The sequence below is a fragment of the Zeus faber genome (assembly GCF_960531495.2).
Source record: "Zeus faber genome assembly, chromosome: 15".
In the NCBI taxonomy this organism is placed as follows: Eukaryota; Metazoa; Chordata; class Actinopteri; order Zeiformes; family Zeidae; genus Zeus; species Zeus faber.
This window is the reverse complement of record NC_137194.1, coordinates 11028505-11046226: the sequence shown is the minus strand read 5'-3', so window position 1 is coordinate 11046226 and position 17722 is coordinate 11028505. Positions and strand designations below refer to the sequence as shown.

At 44.6% G+C, this 17722-nt stretch overlaps 1 protein-coding gene across 8 annotated transcripts in view; it reads right to left on the bottom strand.

The window, feature by feature from the left end:
- Positions 1–7782, bottom strand: part of scn8aa (sodium channel, voltage gated, type VIII, alpha subunit a) — a gene marked incomplete at both ends in the record, with an annotated part of 38002 nt that extends 30220 nt beyond the window's left edge. For 7 of the 8 annotated variants that reach the window (XM_080015700.1, XM_080015704.1, XM_080015698.1 and 4 more), the window contains 4 exons: positions 71–199; positions 471–551; positions 2503–2636; positions 7504–7782. In XM_080015700.1, coding sequence (XP_079871826.1) covers positions 71–199; positions 471–551; positions 2503–2636; positions 7504–7782 — 623 coding nt within the window. The remainder of the gene's footprint in view (positions 1–70; positions 200–470; positions 552–2502; positions 2637–7503) is intronic. The other variant, XM_080015702.1, reaches the window with a different exon arrangement.
- Between the last annotated feature and the right edge of the window lie 9940 nt (positions 7783–17722).

Sequence of the window (17722 nt, the reverse complement as noted above, 5' to 3'; positions counted from 1 at the left end):
ATAGACTAACAACACACGCTAAAAGGAAGAAAGAAAGAAACAGACATAATAGAAACAGACATATACTTACGCCATAGAAATGACCATGAAATCCAGCCAGTTCCATGGATCTCTAAGGAATGTAAACCCGTCTATACAGAATCCTCGCGCCGTGATTTTTACAAGAGACTCAAAGGTATAAATTCCAGTGAACGTGTACCTGGAAGACAAAAAAAACATTGACAGAATCAGGCCACCGTGCCGGATCAAAGTGCCACGCTTTCATTAGCTGGAGAAATGCCCAAGAAGTGCCAAATTAAAAGAGGCGAGAGCAGGATAAATTTGGAGAGGTAAAGTGGAAGTCAGACAAAAATGTGCATCTGCTCGTTTTAAGAATAAGCCTATGCATTGTCATTTTCAAGGGTGTATTTCACGTTATAATTGAGGCATGCATTAATAGTGTTCAGTGCATCGAGCAAATCTGTACTTACTCTACTTGTTTCGACCACTCGGGAGGGTCGCTAAAAGTCATGAATATACAGTTGGTCAAAATAGTACACATAATGATCATGCTGAAAAGAGTAAGGGTTCAAGTCAAGGAAAAATGTGGACGTGGAGGAAATCTTTCAAACACAACTCAACCTAAACATGAACTCTAACATCTCATTCTTCATTCTACAATACATTTTAAAGTACGTTTAGAACAGTTTACTGTAACACATCTGAACATTGAACTCTACATCCTTCAAGTCAGAAAATAGCTGCATCACTAAAGACAGTGTGGCCGCTAGCCATATACTGTATGTAGAATGCCACAGAGGCCATTATTTTACCTATAAAATATTTAAACAGTATATATTTAGCGGAAATGCATGACTTATTTTCAATACCAATGTGACCAAAGCCATTGCACATTTTACTGGGCTCTCTATGCAGAGGCTTTAAGGCTTTACCTCAAAGTCAGATGTTTGATTTATGGCATTTTGGACGGAGGTTGGCAATGGCTGTAGCATACACTGATCAGCCACAACATTAAAACCACCTAATAATATATAAATATAAATACTAATAACCACTCATATTGTGTAGCTCCTCGTGCCGCCAAAACAGCTCTGACTCGTCGAGGCATGGACTCCACAAGACCTCTGAAGGTGGCCTGTGGTATCTGGCACCAAGACGTTAGCAGCAGATCCTTTAAGTCCTGCAAGTTGCGAGGTGGGGCCCCCATGGATCGGGCTTGTTGTTCCAGCACATCCCACAGATGTTCCATCAGATCGGAGCCTAACCCCGGCCATCCACATGATGTAGAAGAAAACGTGATTCATCAGACCAGGCCACTCTGCTGGTCTGCAGCTACACAGTCCCATACGCAGCAAGCTGTGATGCACTGTGTGTTCTGACACCTTTCTATCGTAGCAGCATTAACTTTTTCAGCAATTTGTGCTGCAGTAGCTCTTCTGCGGGATAGGACCAGACAGGCTATACACTTTGCTCCCCACACACATCAATGAGCCCATGGGCGCCCATGACGCTGTCACCGGTTCACCAGTTGTCTTTCCTTGGACCACTTTTGGTAGGTACTAACCACTGCATACCGGGAACACCCCACAAGACCTGTCGTTTTGGAGATGCTCTGACCCAGTCGTCTAGCCATCACAATTTGGGCCTTGTCAAAGTGGCTCAGATCATTACGCTTGACCATTTTTCCTGCTTCCAATACATCAACTTCAAGACCTGACTGTTCACTTGCTGCCTCATATATCCCACCCCTTGACAGGTGCCATTGGAACGAAATGAGCAATGTTATTTGCTTCACCTGTCAGTGGTTTTAATGTCGTGGCTGATCGGTGTACAGCCAACTGCACATCCTGGATATGTGGCTAATAACACTAAAATCCCCCAAATAATAATGAATTGTGATAACTCTTTGGCTTGTGACACATTACTGTAGCCCATGGAGATTCGTTGGCTTGGGTCTAACATTAAATAGTGAGCGTTTCAATGTCATATTCAGCATCCTGTAAATCAACGGACCAGGCTGACCTACTTTATTGCTCAAATGAGCCACGGTTCATTTGCATTTCTCTTCCTGATTCATTGATTGGAAGTTTTGGGTGCTCTGACTCTCTCGTAGCAGAAACAGTACAGTTTAACCCTCATCACCGAAAAGACTGTTCAGCGTCCGGGACACTCGTGATTGTACTTGTCGTTAGATAATGAGCAAATGTTGTTTCCCAATATTATTCCCTGAGGTCTGTATTCCTATACTCCTGCTTGAAGACTATGGGAAACATATGCGCTGGAGATGCTGCGGAAAAAAACTTCCCGTTTATCAACTTTCCCTTCATCCGCTGTCGTTCTGTCAGACGCAGTTTTTAGGCCCGAGCCATGCCCGTGACTTGTGCACGTTTTCCCTCGGATCGCAACAGTCACATGACACATCAACAGCAGTCTTAGCGGCGAAGGACAAGGGTAATATCATGAATAATAGACGTGGACAGGAAACACTTTCTGTTAGGGCACCGTTTGAAAGGATATGAATGTATCAAAATTTTAATAGCTATTCGCCTAACCAAATTAAAAGGACTTATGAAGTACAAGGCAGGTGTGGCACTAAAGCGGAAGATTGTTTTCCCTCTATTTAGCACTATAAATGTCTGTGGAGAGAAGAAAAAGAAAGAGGAAAGAAAAGAAAAACAGAAAGAGGGAGGGAGGGAGGGAGGGAGAGAGAGAGAGAGAGAGAGAGAGAGAGAGAGAGAGTGTGTTAAATATGTACACCGGTTTCACAATCAAGACAAAAATAGGCTTATAATCAGAAAAATTAAAACATGAAATATATCATTAGTTAGCTATAGATCTACTTTTAAGTACATACAAAGAAATTACTTTTTCCTTTTTAAAAAATGCAGATCATTCTTACAAATCATTCACATCAGAATGCATACGTTTTAAAAGCACCATAAATACATCAGTAGGATGAGATGTGCACAAGAACATGAAAATGTAAATCCACTAAAGTGAAATACATGCGTACGTTGTGTAAATGGCTGCCAACTTCGCGCTGGGTGCATTTTATTTATGTAACCTTTGTTCCACATTCACTCCCAGCAACAGTGTTTTCCCACAATTTCAAAAATGGCTAATGTGTCAAAAATGCCTGCCTGTGTTTGCGTCCAGTGGCCTGTCACGGTTTCTGGTAGTTTTGAGAGAGGGAGGTGGGCGCGAGACTGAAGGATGCTCACAGAGCCTCTTTCAGTAGATAACCTCATCATTTTTTAAATAAAACATGCCGATTTGCATGAATATTTAATGAGCCTCTGTGTGCATTTGCAAAAGTGATATGTACCCTTGTGCTTTTAACAAGGCATTCCTCCCTACATTAAGCCCTGCAGAGCTGCTCACCCAAATGGTTAAAGCTGACGCGATGGAGTCAAAGTAAAGCGGGAGAAAGAGAGAGGAAGAGGAAGGAACTTCCATTGCCAAGAGACAGGAAGAAAGAGACAGAACGAGAGAGGGAGAGAGATCGAGTTATATATATATATATTGAGAGAGATAGCGAGAGAGAGAGGGGGGGTGGTGAAGAAGAATTAAGAGGTGGAAAAAGACAGGGAGGACCAAGAAGGAGGATGAAGTGGGGAGAACAAAGCAAGGGAGAGGAGGAGAGCGAGTGCCTTGGCCTCCATGCAGGATGCCAACACAGAGGAAACACCAGGCGCTGGCAGTCGCACCATTTCACAGGCTGCAGCCTCAGTGTATACAGAGGGATCTGGGCGGTGCCACCTCATATGAGCGTTGCTGTTGGCGTTGTTTGTGCGGATGTACTACCAAACGAAACGGAGAGCCCAGACACCCAGCAGGACACACACATTCCCAGCATTCCCCCTTGACATTAATTTGAGCGAAACCTACACAGACAAGTCAGATTATGCCAGTTGAGTGACACTGAGCTGGTCATGCTTAGATAATCTCATGCAGCAAATTTTCCTTGTTTACATTATGGGTCAGAGGAGCAGGTCCCTGAGCATCACAATCATATCACACACTGTCATCGCTCCAAGTCAGCAGTACGGGCGGCCATAGTGATACACTTGGAAATGCCCCAGTTGCCATTTGGAGAAGCCAGTGAATGTCAGTATGACATTTCGGTTGAATGGAGATTTTTGTCTGCGCATGCTGTGTGCATATGCACGACCGAGGCACACAAACAAGCACATGCAGCCACGAACGCTCAAGCAGGCGCAGACCCTCATACATAATCTCCCGCTGACACAAAATGAGAGTGAACAAATTTTGATAACGTATACGAAAACATATGCTTTATTTTGGATTTCTGTCTCTCTCTTTCTCCATCACATGCACATGACTGCTATGTATGTAGGAGTACTTTTCTGTAACGCATGACTAAACTGCTGCAAAGCTACTGAAAATTTCATAATCCAGTGCCGAGAAGAGAGCAGAGCAGAGGCAGATAGAGAGAGATGGAGAGAGAGAGCGATGAGAGAGAGGCAGGCAGGCAGGCAGGCAGGCAGGCAGGCAGGCAGGCAGCAGCTCTAGCAGCAGCAGACTGAGGAGAAAGCAGGGCGGAGAGAGAGAGCAAGAAGGAGGGGGATGGGTGGGACAGAGAGAGGGAGAGCGCCACGCTGAAGCTCCAGTCATCAGGCAGAGGTTGCAGCATCTGCATCCAGAAGCACCGCAGCGGGCGCTCCAATGAGCAACCCTACGTTGAGTCTTTGCATTTCCCGAATAATCATTAACCAGCTAACGTGTCACGTCCACCCTGACGACTGTTTCCACTGCCTGCCCCCCACCCCTTCTCCAGCCATCCAGCCAGTTTTACAATTTCTCCAATTCAACCGTGTCACAGTGGACTGAGCAACGTGGGGTTAATGCGCACTGAGACGAGGTCATTCATCTCATTCTAAATTAGATGCTGGGATGTGATTGCTCTCATATACACAGTATATACATTTCTAAGGAGAGGAGACTCTAGAGAAAACTCAATAGATTTTTGGTTAAATACTGTCATCATTTTATGAGAATCCAGAAAAAAAAACATTTACTAACATAAGCTTGGCTACCTCTAATGCTTGAGAGGAGCAATTCCAGCAATCGCCCTTCACCTACCAATCCTATAACCAAGCTACCCACAGCCTTGCTTATCCCAACCCAAGCCAAGCCGAGCCAAGCCAGCCCCCACAGCAAAGTACAAATCGAACCCAGCCCCCACCCCAGCAAGATAGAGGGGGGCTTGCTGCGTCATCAACAAGGTGGCCGGCCCCTCTCCCTCAGCCCTGGCAAAATCTGAGAGAGCGCCACTACCCAAGATTTATCACCCAGAGCTGTCAGGGGACAGACCAATGATGAACAGCCTTCCGCTAAAGTCATTCTTCCAAATCTGCCTCTCCCTACCGCGCAATAAAGCAGAATGATATAACCAGAGCCTGTCTGCCGGCTCCCGGCGACAAAGACCCACAAAGCACCATCCGTCCCATCAAGGTCGCTACCTGATCTGACGTCACGGGGCATGTCGTGTTCCAAAAGCATCCACGCCACATGGCATTAGAATCAGAGTAGCTTGAAAGCCATAATTAGATCTGCTTGCTGCTGGAAGCTGGTTGGGCTGCCGATTGTTAAAGGCAGAGAGAAACTCGGAAGGAGCTCACACGGCTCACATCAAAGCGAGCTAATCATGGACGTATGTGAGCATGCGATGGAATCAACCTATTTATCACTGGATATGTTTTCCACATTTCACAGATAAAATCATGTCTCTTTTTGTGCACTAAACTGATGTGTTACATAACTGTCATCATGCACAATACAAAGCCAAGGGGGGATGAGATAGAGAGACAGGTTATGAGGGAGAAACAAAGACAAAAAAAATGTGTGCATGGACAATAAATGCACTCACACATATACGTATACTGTACATCCTCTGTGTAACAGACTTTTCCAATAAACAATTTTCTGCATATTTCCTCAATACAAAATTCAGAAAAGCACGATAACATGCCTACACAACACATCACTATTTGTAAAAACCCTGTCCACTCAAGCTCACAAGAATGTCTTATGATAACTAGCCTGCTTGGCTATCTAGGGCTATGGGTTACATTTAATTTCATGATATAGATCAGCCATATTAAAATGTAACATGCCATAAAATAATCCAAGACCATTGGTATTGTTACAATACCTCTGTGACAAAGTACATGTGATAGGAACAGGCAACTGAAAATTGTGCTTTATCAACAAAACATGCTGCTGCTTTTTGACCCAACATATGGATTTGTCAGGCTTTTTATATCACATTGGAAAGTGAGGTGGTTTCAAACACGACGGCTAAACATTGAGTTTCAACAACATAGGGGAAAACTACCGTGTTCTACGCCAGGAACATCCTCATAAAAGGCTTGGAATTGTTAGTCAACTTACAATGTCACACCTTGGTGTGTTAAATGTGCATTTGCTGACATCTGGGAAAATATTTTCTAAAGATCAATCTGAAGGTCATTCGCCAAAAACAAAAGTTGCAGACGTCAAGAGGGGGCTTCGCGGCGGATAGGACGGCGAGGGAGTCGCAGCTCCGTCAAGACAACTGCGGCAATCTCGACCTACCGCTTTGATTGTCTTTTCCCGGCAGATAAATTTTACAACAATTAGAAAAGTCTGTCATGTGGAACAACAGTGTTCCAAAAACTACCGCCCATGACCTTTACCCCAAAGCCCTGTGAGCCATCAGAGGCCTGGAACGGGCCCACTCGACGACACAAGTGCTCCGCTCTCAAGATCCCCAAAGGAGGAAAACATAATTATATTACAGAACCTAATCACCAAATTAGAAAGGGCTGCAAACAGCCTACCTGGAAGCCAACAATCACAGGCCGTGCGCGGAGCTGTGATTATCTTTGCTTTGTAAGGAGTGTTTCGTTTTTGTAATTTCCAGCCATATCATATCATTAGGATGCACAACACATTTTATCAAAGCTGTATTATACTAATATTGTCACGAAAAGGTTACCCCTGCCATCACAGGCTTGAATGAATAAGGGTGCATGTATACATGGTAATCAATTTTTTTTTTGGTCTACAAAGGATTTGGAAGAACGTTTTGTGTTTAATACGTCCAATTAAAAAAAATAAATAAATACTATGCTAATTTAAAAATAAAAACACACACATCTCTAACCTGGGAAAATCTCGTCACCACAGAGTAGATGACCTATAGATGACCTTTACAGTAGGAGTAGCAGTGCAGGGCTTAGTGATGGTAGTAGCAATACCAATAATATTATGAGCAATTTTTGAATTCTGGTCTCATCACTTATTTATTTTTGTCTATGTATGTATATGTATGTATGTATGTATGTATGTATGTATGTGTCAGTGCATGTGTGTACCTGTACTGTACAGTATGTATGCACATGTGTGTGTGTGTTTCTGTCAGGCAGGACAGTTGGCAGCGTCTCAGCAGAGGTCGGCACACACCACCATACCACCGGAGAGGGAATGCTGGGAACTCACTTTTTGAGTGTTCACGTAGAATGGGTCCAAGTCCTCCAGTGGTATCGCCACCATTCCTTTAGGGATTTCCCCGTAGATGTAGGGCAAGCTTTTCCCGGCCTCCAGGTCACTGTTGGGCTTGGGCTTGTTCTCATCGTCGTCATCGCGATAGCTGCTGTCTTGCCGAGGCGGCTTCTTGTTCTTCTCCTCAGCGATGCGCTGCTCGAGGGCCGCCAAAGATTCCAAATTAAACTTCTTGAAGCTTCCAGGTCCTGGCGTTGCAAGAAGGGGTGCAGCCATGTTTTCATCCTGTAGCTACTTGGTCCTTAGGGTTGTACCATCCGCGGCAGCCTGCTCTAAAGCGTGGTGCAGATGGGGAGAAAAGAAAAAGGTCAGGGAAAAAACAAATCTATATCTCCGTGTGGAGATACTGTACCTACTATGTATTGAACGATAAATCATCCTCAATCGTGACTTCTAAGCAGTAGTTGACTTTTAATGCGGGATAAAACAGGGTGTGAAGCAAGTTAAAGAATTACATAACGCTTTAAAATAAACAGACCAAACCTCCAGTCGGATTATAAGGCTGTGAGACTTGAATACAAACTGGCAGCTGCTACAAAAAGAAAAATATCCATGGAATGAAAACACAAAGCATGACTCAGCTCCTTCTAGAAAAAAAAGTATTGTGTTCAAATATTGCTAACCAATATTCACTAATATTCATCCTTCAACTCATTGATAAAGAATGCGTGTTACACAAGAGCCCCAATGCAACAAATCAGTCAAAATATGGAAGCTTCCTGAAGAACCTAAAATAGCTTGGCATTGTGAACCGCATATAAGCAGGATATATTCACACTCGGTTGTGGGTGTTAAAACATTGTTTGGTTTTCAATAGGCTGTAAGGATATGGAAATGCTCACTCAGAGTGAGATTTGAACAATTAACTGTTATTTTCAATAACTACATGAAGATGGCCAACCAGGAGGAGGAGCTTTGAGGACTGCAAACATGTGAAAATAAATTCCTTTGTTGATGACTGTGTCTAAATCTATCTACAAAAAATATCTTTGTTCTGACTATCAAAGGCATCACTGCATCCATCAGGTCATATTTACAGCTGACTTGTGATGAACCACCGAGAGAGTGGCTGCCAGAAACGACATATGTGATACTAGAGTGAATATTTTGAGCACAACCTGTCTCTAGATAATTTTATCCATCTCTGTAATTGTGTAGGTATGTTTGTGCATTAGTATGTGTTTTAAATGACTGGTTTCATTTAAAAAGCATTTCACTGGCTTAAATACTGTGCGCTACTAGTTATTTATGAGAGTATAAGATAATCCAGTAGAAGTATTCAATTCAGAAAGAGATATTCAATAACAATATAAATATTTTGGGGTGGTTGCATTACAAAAAGGTTTGAATATAGTCCGTTTAAAATAAGGGGAACGACTTGAATTGCAGAGGTGACAACATAAGAATTACATTATCTTTATTATGTGTTATATTAAATATTTTGTTGATTGTAGGAAATCAAACAAAACCAAAGACTGAAGAGGAGGAGACGATACAACCACGGGGACTCTTTAAATCGAGACAGTACCAGTAGAATATTCGATTTTAGTCCCAGGCTAGATCTTTGAACGCCACAGTCCAGCAAGTTAAGGTGCAGCATATGTTTAACGTCTTATAACATTTTGAACTGTTGTGAAAATGTAGCCCAAAAAAAATCCCAAAGGTATCCAATCTACGTAGACTACACGCCCGACACCACGGTGGTGAGCAAACAAACGATTAACCTACAGTGCACTTCAAATAGTCGCTAAAATATCAATGTATGGCAGGGGTTCCCATCCTATTTATTATCACAGACCGGACCACAGCGCACAAAATGTTCACGGACAGTGGGGTGGGGGTTGGGAGTGACTCCAAGAGAGTGACTGAGAAAATCTCCCTGTTACGCTCTTTTTGTTTCCGACTGTTTTTTTTTTCCAACCGGCACCGGTCCGATGGTTGGGAACCTCTGGTGTACAGTACTGCTCGCTGAAGATCAGAGCGCTTGCTTAAATCAGCTGCAATACAGTTATAGATGGTTATTTAATTTTACTTGAATGAGCTTGATGCTTTGAGTATAAAGCTCATTAAAAGGCTGCAACCACACTGAAAGGAATTTTTTTTTTTTTTGCACATTATGATATTATTTCACAAGTTTGCATGAAATTATTGGCTGTTTTTCTTTGCACCTCAGAGTAGCTTGGGTGGATGATTACAAGGAATGAGGCTTGGAGGACATTTCAATCAGCAGCTGTAATGGCACATGGACTATACCAGAATAGTAACAAAACAGGACATTCCTTGGGCTCAGTATGCCTCGCTTCAAACTGGCAGCCATCACCCATCAGCCCTAAGTCTTGTCGAAAGGTAACCGAGGAAGGGAGTCTCTAATTTCCCCTGTTCTTTGGACGGGAGCGAATATGTCACGGATCATAATGCATGTTGTGAAACGGCCTCCGAAAACCCGTTGCATTCACTGGGAAAGTGTCTCTTGCTCCTGACGGGCGCTGTCCATCTCAGCACCACAAGCAACTTGGAGCCAATATGGAGGCAGCGCCAGAGTCGGGCGTCAGACTACACGAACACCCCCCCCAACACCCCCCCCCACACACACACACACAAAACACACACACACATAAAGACACTCTGTAAAAATAATAAATAAATAATAGTAATAGCACTAGTAACGTCCATGCAGGCCCTGAGCTCAACATCTGCAGTGGGTAATGGTGTGAGATACAGCAGCAGGGCCTCTCTGGTCGGCGAGGCCTCGGTCCCCCCCTGTCATCAGGGGGTTAGGGCGCCCAATGTCAATTCGTGGGGAAAACGCTCTCCCTAACGCTTACACCCTCCTCACCCCCAGAGTCCTGGCGCACCGACAAGCAGGCCCCGACGTCCGCGTTTCACACATGACAACGTTTTTGCGGTCTATTCTAATAGACGCAGTGAGGGGGGAAAAAAAAAAAAAAATCACGTCACGCCGTTCCTCCGATCTCACGCTTGTGGGGTTAAACCGAGACACATTTCGACGCATTTTTAACGAGCAGCCCCCCACGGCAGCCTGCGTGCACACGTGAAGAACACGGGGGGGGGGGGTTGCGTTGCGCACCTCCCCACCCCCCCACCCCCCAGCGCCGAATTGGACATAGCAAGTGCTGCAGTGGGCTGTTTCCACGTCGGGGGATGTCACGCCGCGATTTGCCGCCCGCGGGTCCCATCAAAGCCGCACGTTTTAAACGTCGACCACACCACGGCGTCGGCGCGCGAACGGCACCGTGGAAAATAGCCGGACTGCAGCATTTCCCACGGTGCTGTCCGCGCTCCACGCCGGGGACGCACCACACCCGGCGGCCGCGTCGACCGGCGGATCGACGAGCGGGGAACGTACGCGCGCGGCCCGGGCGATCAAACGCACCGTTCGATATTAAGGGACGAGCAGGACCGAGGAGACCGGCCGCCATTCACTACGGCGGAGGGGGGGGGGGGGGGGGAGGTAGAAATCTTAATAAATAAAATATTAAAAAAAAAAAAAAGAAACAAAGCAAACAGCTGAGGATATCGATCGAGAAACGAAACCGCCTGCTCGCGTCCTCAGCCGCACACACCGGATCCGAACGCCCCTGCGGAGGCGGATTTGTTGAAACGAGACGATATATAGGCGGCGGGGGGGGGACAACAACACTAAATCAACAATTGTAATTCTTACCTTTTTTTGGGACTGAATCGCTCGAACAGAACCCCACCACCACCACCACCACCGCCGCCGCCGCCGCCGTCCCCCTCCTCCCCAACCTCTACGTACAAAAGAAACGTCTCCCCCGCCCAAGAGCGAATTACTCCCTAAATCAATCTAAAAGCAGCGTAATCCGCGATAAATCCAGGTTATTATTCGCTGCCCTGGCCCGGAAGACACGGCCGGCATCCTAGACGGCTCCCCCTGGAAGAAGAAGAAGACGGGCGGCAGCTCTGCGACATTCATCCAGGGCAGGCATGTCGGTGCGGCGGGCGGCGGGGGGCGGGGGTGCGGGGTGGGTGGGTGGTGGTGGTGGTGGTGGTGGGGAGGGGGAGGAGGAGGGGAGGGGAGGGGAGCCCTTCTCCGCACAAACATGGCTCCGGCAGCGAAAAGGAGAAGGCGCCACTTACTTTGAGACCGTTACAGGGAATCCGGAGAGGCGTCGCTCGACTGCGGGTGCGGGAAAGATCGCGGAGAAACTGCGCTTGTCGCCATTATTGCCGCTGCTCTCCGTCCCCCTCGGCGGCCGGCAGGCTGAGCGGGCTGAGCGGGCTGAGCGGGCTGAATAATCGATGACTCCCCAGCGGAAAGTTAGGGAGCGTCGACAAGTGCGTTTCACGAAAATAAAAAAACAAAAAATAATAATAAAAACAATCGCACCCCGGCTCTCACAGGATGAGCCCTAAACCGTTTCTAATTTGGAGTCTGATGTGAGGATTTTTTTTGGCGATTCAGGACTATATGAGGGCTATTTGAGATTTATTTGGTAATAACTTGGAGACAATTTGAGGATTACTTGAGGGATTATTCAATGATTGTTTGAGAATTATTTTAACATTATTTACAGGACATTTTAACATTATTTCAGGGCTATATATCAATTGTTGGAGGATATTTCAGCATGATTTGGCATTTCTTTGACACTCATTTGACACTATTTTAGGTGTGTTTGGGAATTATTACTATTTATTTTAGGATTATTTGAGAATTGCTTGGAGTAATACTTAAAAAAAAGAATGACAGGCAGAACATGAATGTCTGTTAGAAAGTTGTAAGTATTACATGCTTGTTACACTTACAGATTGGCATTTTTGGTGGACAGGGGTCAGCATGGGCACTCTGCTGGTCTGCGGCTACGCATCCCCATACGCAGCAAGCTGTGATGCACTGTGCGTTCTGACACCTTTCTTTCATAGCAGCATTAACTGTTTCAGCAATTTGTGCTGCAGTAGCTCTTCTGTGGGATGGGAGCAGACCCACTAGACGCACATCAATTAGCACCTGTGTGCCCATGACCCTGTCACCGGTTCACCGGTTGTCCTTGCTTGGACCACTTTTGGTAGGTACTAACCACTGCATACCGGGAACACCCCACAAGACCTGTCGTTTTGGAGACGCTCTGACCCAGTCGTCTAGCCATCACAATTTGGTCCTTGTCAAAGTGGCTCAGGTCCTTACGCTTGACCATTTTTCCTGCTTCCAACACATCAACTTCAACAACTGACTGTTCACTTGCTCCTAATACATCCCACCCCTTGACAGGTGCCATTGGAACGAGATGAGTATTGTTATTCACTTCACCTCTCAGTGGTTTCAATGTTGTGGCTGATCGGTGTATAATATAAACTATGTTAATAAATTCATATTTTCATATAACACATAGACAACCACTAGGTGACAAAACATTCCCTATTTTTTAAATATCTAAGAATATTAATAATAAGCTTTTGTTTAGTTCCTTATTTATAATTTGCTGAGACATGATTGTAGTCGTTCATTGTCTAAATTGATGACGCAAAACAGAAATCGAGTATAATATTTACCTATTTTTTGAAAAAGTATTTTATGTTGTTTGCTTTTTTATTATTACGTTTTGATTGCCTTCTATTCATGTAAAGCACTTTGAGTTGCATGTCGTGTATAAAAGGTGCACTGCAAAAAAAGTGTATTATTATTATTATTATAATTATCATTTTAATTATTATTATTAACTGACGTATAAAGGAAGGCTGTCAAATGAACATGGACAAAATGCCTGGGATCTACTGTATTTATCTTGACTGCTCAATTTAGCAGGGACTTTTGTAGTTGCTTATTCATTAATGTATTGGTGCCAGGCTATTAGGATAGAGTCCATTACATTTTTAAATAAGGGTATTTAAGGAGTGAAACAAAAACAAAACTGCTGTAGACAGAGATTGGGGGGAGTTTATTGGCTAAAATGTTATTGTAATTCGTATATTAGTTCACCTCTCGAGATTTTGCTAATATCATATTCATAGTCCCTTTTAGTAGCGTTAAAAAATGCTTATCTTTCGGATTCTATGCATAAAATAATTACATCATAACACGAACGCATGTACCCTGTTAAGTTGCACACTTGATCTGTGCATGCCAGCAATTGACAGATTTTTAAATTATGGGTTTAATTGCACTTCTATTGCTGTAAGCAGAATTATGGACATTAGTACCCCATAAAGCAGCGATTGTCAAACCTTTCCATATTAGCGACCCTCAATTTTATACGCATTAAGCCACAGACCACATTTGATAAGATTCTGTCTGTGGGACCCCAATCTGTGAATAGCTTTTATTGTTAGATATGATGTACTCCAAAATCCCATACCTGTCTTTACCGTAGTTAGGGAGATAAGTGAATCTCTAATCAAAACATGTCATTATTGTACATTCTCTCATGGTGCTCACATCTTGTAAAGGAAATTATGGTGAAGTTTAACGATCAATCATTTTTCTCAGAGCCCCTTGCAACCTCTTGGCTGGACCTCTGGGGGCACAGCACCCCACGTTGAGAACCACCGCCCTAAAGCACTTTAAATACGCCTTTTCAACGGCCTTTGGGTTATCACTGCAAAACAAGAGCCAAGTCTCGTGACGTATCCCACCCGGTGCACACATTCCTTTCCAGGGCCTAACACATGTCAGTTGTGTGTGTAACGACCAGCACTGCGACGTCCATCCATCTGTCTCTCCATTCTTTTGTCCCCGCCTTTCTTCTCCTCCTTATCGCTCTCCGCAGCTGCGGCCTTCCACAAGAGTCCTCTTTTCTATTTGAAATCGTAAGCGTGCACACTCAAAGCACACTCAAACACGTTCAGGGCGCTGTGTTATTTTCGGAGGGTGTCAGTGTCAGAAACCCTGTCCTGTGACAGTGGGAAGCGCCATCGACAGAATCCACCGTCGTACATAAACAAAAAAAACAAAACACCGTTTACCCTCTCATCTTATTTCCGCTTTTCCGATTCATTTCCAGCTTGACCCGCCTTGAATGCCCTCATGCGGTGACACCAGGAGCTCCGTTCCTGCGTAGATATGGATTCCGCAGCACTTTTATGAAGTGTGTTATTATAATTTATACAGCAGCACAATGATTAAGTGTATTATTAATATTCATATACAGTTATTGGGAAACTTTAACCAACATCCTGGCTCCCAAGGGGCCCTTGGTAACCACAGCATCCTTAAAAGCTCCAGGGGGGCTGTAGGCCTATCATATTACTGTGTTATCGTGAGGAGCAGTAGCCAGCGTTGACAGATTACAGGACGCTCAATTAGAGATTATTGACAAACACATTGAAAGTATCCTCGTGTACAGTATCCGCTCTTATTAAAGGTGCAGTCAGTAAAATTTACGGCACGGACTTGGCAGAAATGGAATACAATATAATATTCACGACTATTTTTTAATTAGCGTACAACCCGTTACCTGAGGGAGCGGGTACGCTTCACGGGGGCCGCCGGTTTGCGAGTTTCTTCTACGGTGGCCCAGAAGGGACAAACGGAACACCGCCTCTAGAGCGGGCCTGTCGCGTCTTTGGCCGGTTTCGCGGCCACCGTCTCTCCGGCGGAGGCCGCCACACTGCGCCGCCATGGGGGGTCCCGTTGGTTGCGATGTGCAACCTCACCGCTCGATGCCGCCACATTGTACAAACTGCACCTTTAAGTCTTAATACTACAACATGACAAATATCTCCTTATTGTACTTTACTCCAAAAATAATAGTTCTAATAATAATTTAAAAAAAAATATATATATATATATATGTATATACAAATAAAAAATTTGACTTTGCGTCCTTGCATTTTATATGATGGGAAATCTTTTAAAATGTGTTCGATGTCCACACCAAAAATATTTGAATAAAGTAAATAACAATAAGACCTTTTTAAATAATCAAAATCAAATATGGAAGGAACTTTAGCGAGAAAAAATACTTTGATGATGTAATGTGAATTGAACATAATTTAAATTGCGTTCATAGTTTTTTATATATATATATATATATATATATATATATATACACACATCTATATATATAATTATTATTATTTATTTTTTTCCCCTGAATTTGTAATGAAGCAGTACTGTATTTGAAGGCAAGATGCAGAGACATGGGCCGTGACGTCATCATGGAGGCAGCACTGTGCACTTGAACAAACGCGAAAGTGTGTTGAGCGACACCCAGTGGGCGGAGAACGCCATGCGCTTTAATATACGTCAGCCTCCACCCACAGGACAGTCCTGGTAAACAGAGAACTGAGTCTGCACAGTGGCTCAAATATTACATATAATAGTGCATCTAATATTTTTCAGAATCATCAATGAATATTATACCATTCATCTCGACGATGTGGTGATTGAATGGGATGGGAAGGATTCGGCGAGGACATGCAAGGCCACACCTGCAGCAGCTCCGCTCGAGTGCAGCAACTCGGAGGCCTGCGGGAACGCAGCCGAAGCTCTCCCTTCACCTGCCGGAGAGCGGACGTCGAAAGCGCTTCGGGCCTCCCGAGGCCTCTTCTTGCGAGGCCTCGGGATTAAAGACACCCGGCACGAGGGAGCCGGGCGACAGCCGCCCCGAGGCTGGGAGGCGTGGTAGCTGTAGGAGAGGGTGGCTGAGGTTTTGTTGGCCGATGGAGGGGAAGAGGAGGAGGAGGAGAGCCACCAGCGCCACCTCGAAGCGGCAGAGAGCCTCGGGAGGGGGTATGGATGAAGACGGGAGGGTCACTGGGTTCCCGGTGCTGCCCGGGCACAAGCTTGAGGCTTGATCGACGAGGGCGTGTGTCTGGCGAAAGAGCTGAATACACCGGAACACCACTGATACGTCGGGCGCGTCCGAACCAGATCATCCATCTGGCGACAGTCACGGCCAGGAACAGACGGGTTGAGAAACAACAGTAGCTCGGCGATGGCTGGAGGGACAGATTGCAGCTCGGAAAGGCTGCAACCGCGGCAGGAACGACTGGGGGGGGGGAACCCAAACCGTGACCTCCAGGAAGAAGATAACCGGACAGTACGCTCCAGAGCCAGAGGGGGGGGCGCCTCAGTGGCAAAACAAGAAAATGTTCAAGCGACGAGTGGGGCGTGTGCACTGTACGCGGCTAAATCTGCAAGGACGCAAGGGGTCCAGAAATCCGCCAGTGGAAGATCAACACCCCAGTCTTGGCAGCAGCGCGACCAACAGGCAGGCAAGGAGCCAGAACTGGGCCAAATACCAGAACCTCCACCAAATACCATACGCAGAGATTAGACGGATCAAGTGGTCACACCCCATAGTGCATCAATTCTCTTGTCCGAGTGCCTTTGAATTCCTCTTCCTTAGAGGTGACTTAAAGATAAAGGTACTTTATTAAGGGAAATCCCAATTCCAGCAATGACGTACATGAATAATACAACACGTTTTTGAAATTGCGCACTCACACTAACTAAATAAATAAAAAAATCTAAATAATACAAATAAATAGAATAACATAGAATTTAACTTGGTGAAAGGTAAAGCTTAAACTTCGGACTTGTTCTGTCCATAGAGAGCACTGCTGTTGAACACCTTTCTAGCATTTCATTCTTTTCCCTCTAGATCCAACATAGCCAATACTTCATAATGGGTGTGTTTCAATTTTCATATTAACAATAAGCTGTGGTGGAGAAATCATGAAAATTGCATATTGACTCAGGACACCTGCATTCACAAAAAGAAAAAGCCCAAAAATATGTCAACAAAGCCTTCTTTTATTTGACATGAAACATCAATTGACAGCATGACAGAGTTTGACATGGAGGCATTTTCTGAGTTAGACGTTATCGCACCATTGGTTATTTTAGAACATCTTCGACGCACCTTGCCAATGCATAGTGACCAGGCTGAGCTGAGGTATACATTTTGGGCCCTTGAGATTTGTGAAGATCCTAATTGAATTATCTCACAGGTAGAAGACAGACTGAAGTTGTGCTTACAATATTTACTTTGATGGCTAATAATATCTCCACTTCTATACAACACCTACAACTTTAAATTTGGCATAAATAAATAAAAAGTTTTCAAATGCTCATAAACATGTTAAGTTGCCTATGAAGAGATTTTTCTACAGAAATCTGAGAAATAAGCATTTGTCAGAAAAATGCCAGAAAATAGTGATAAAATAGCAA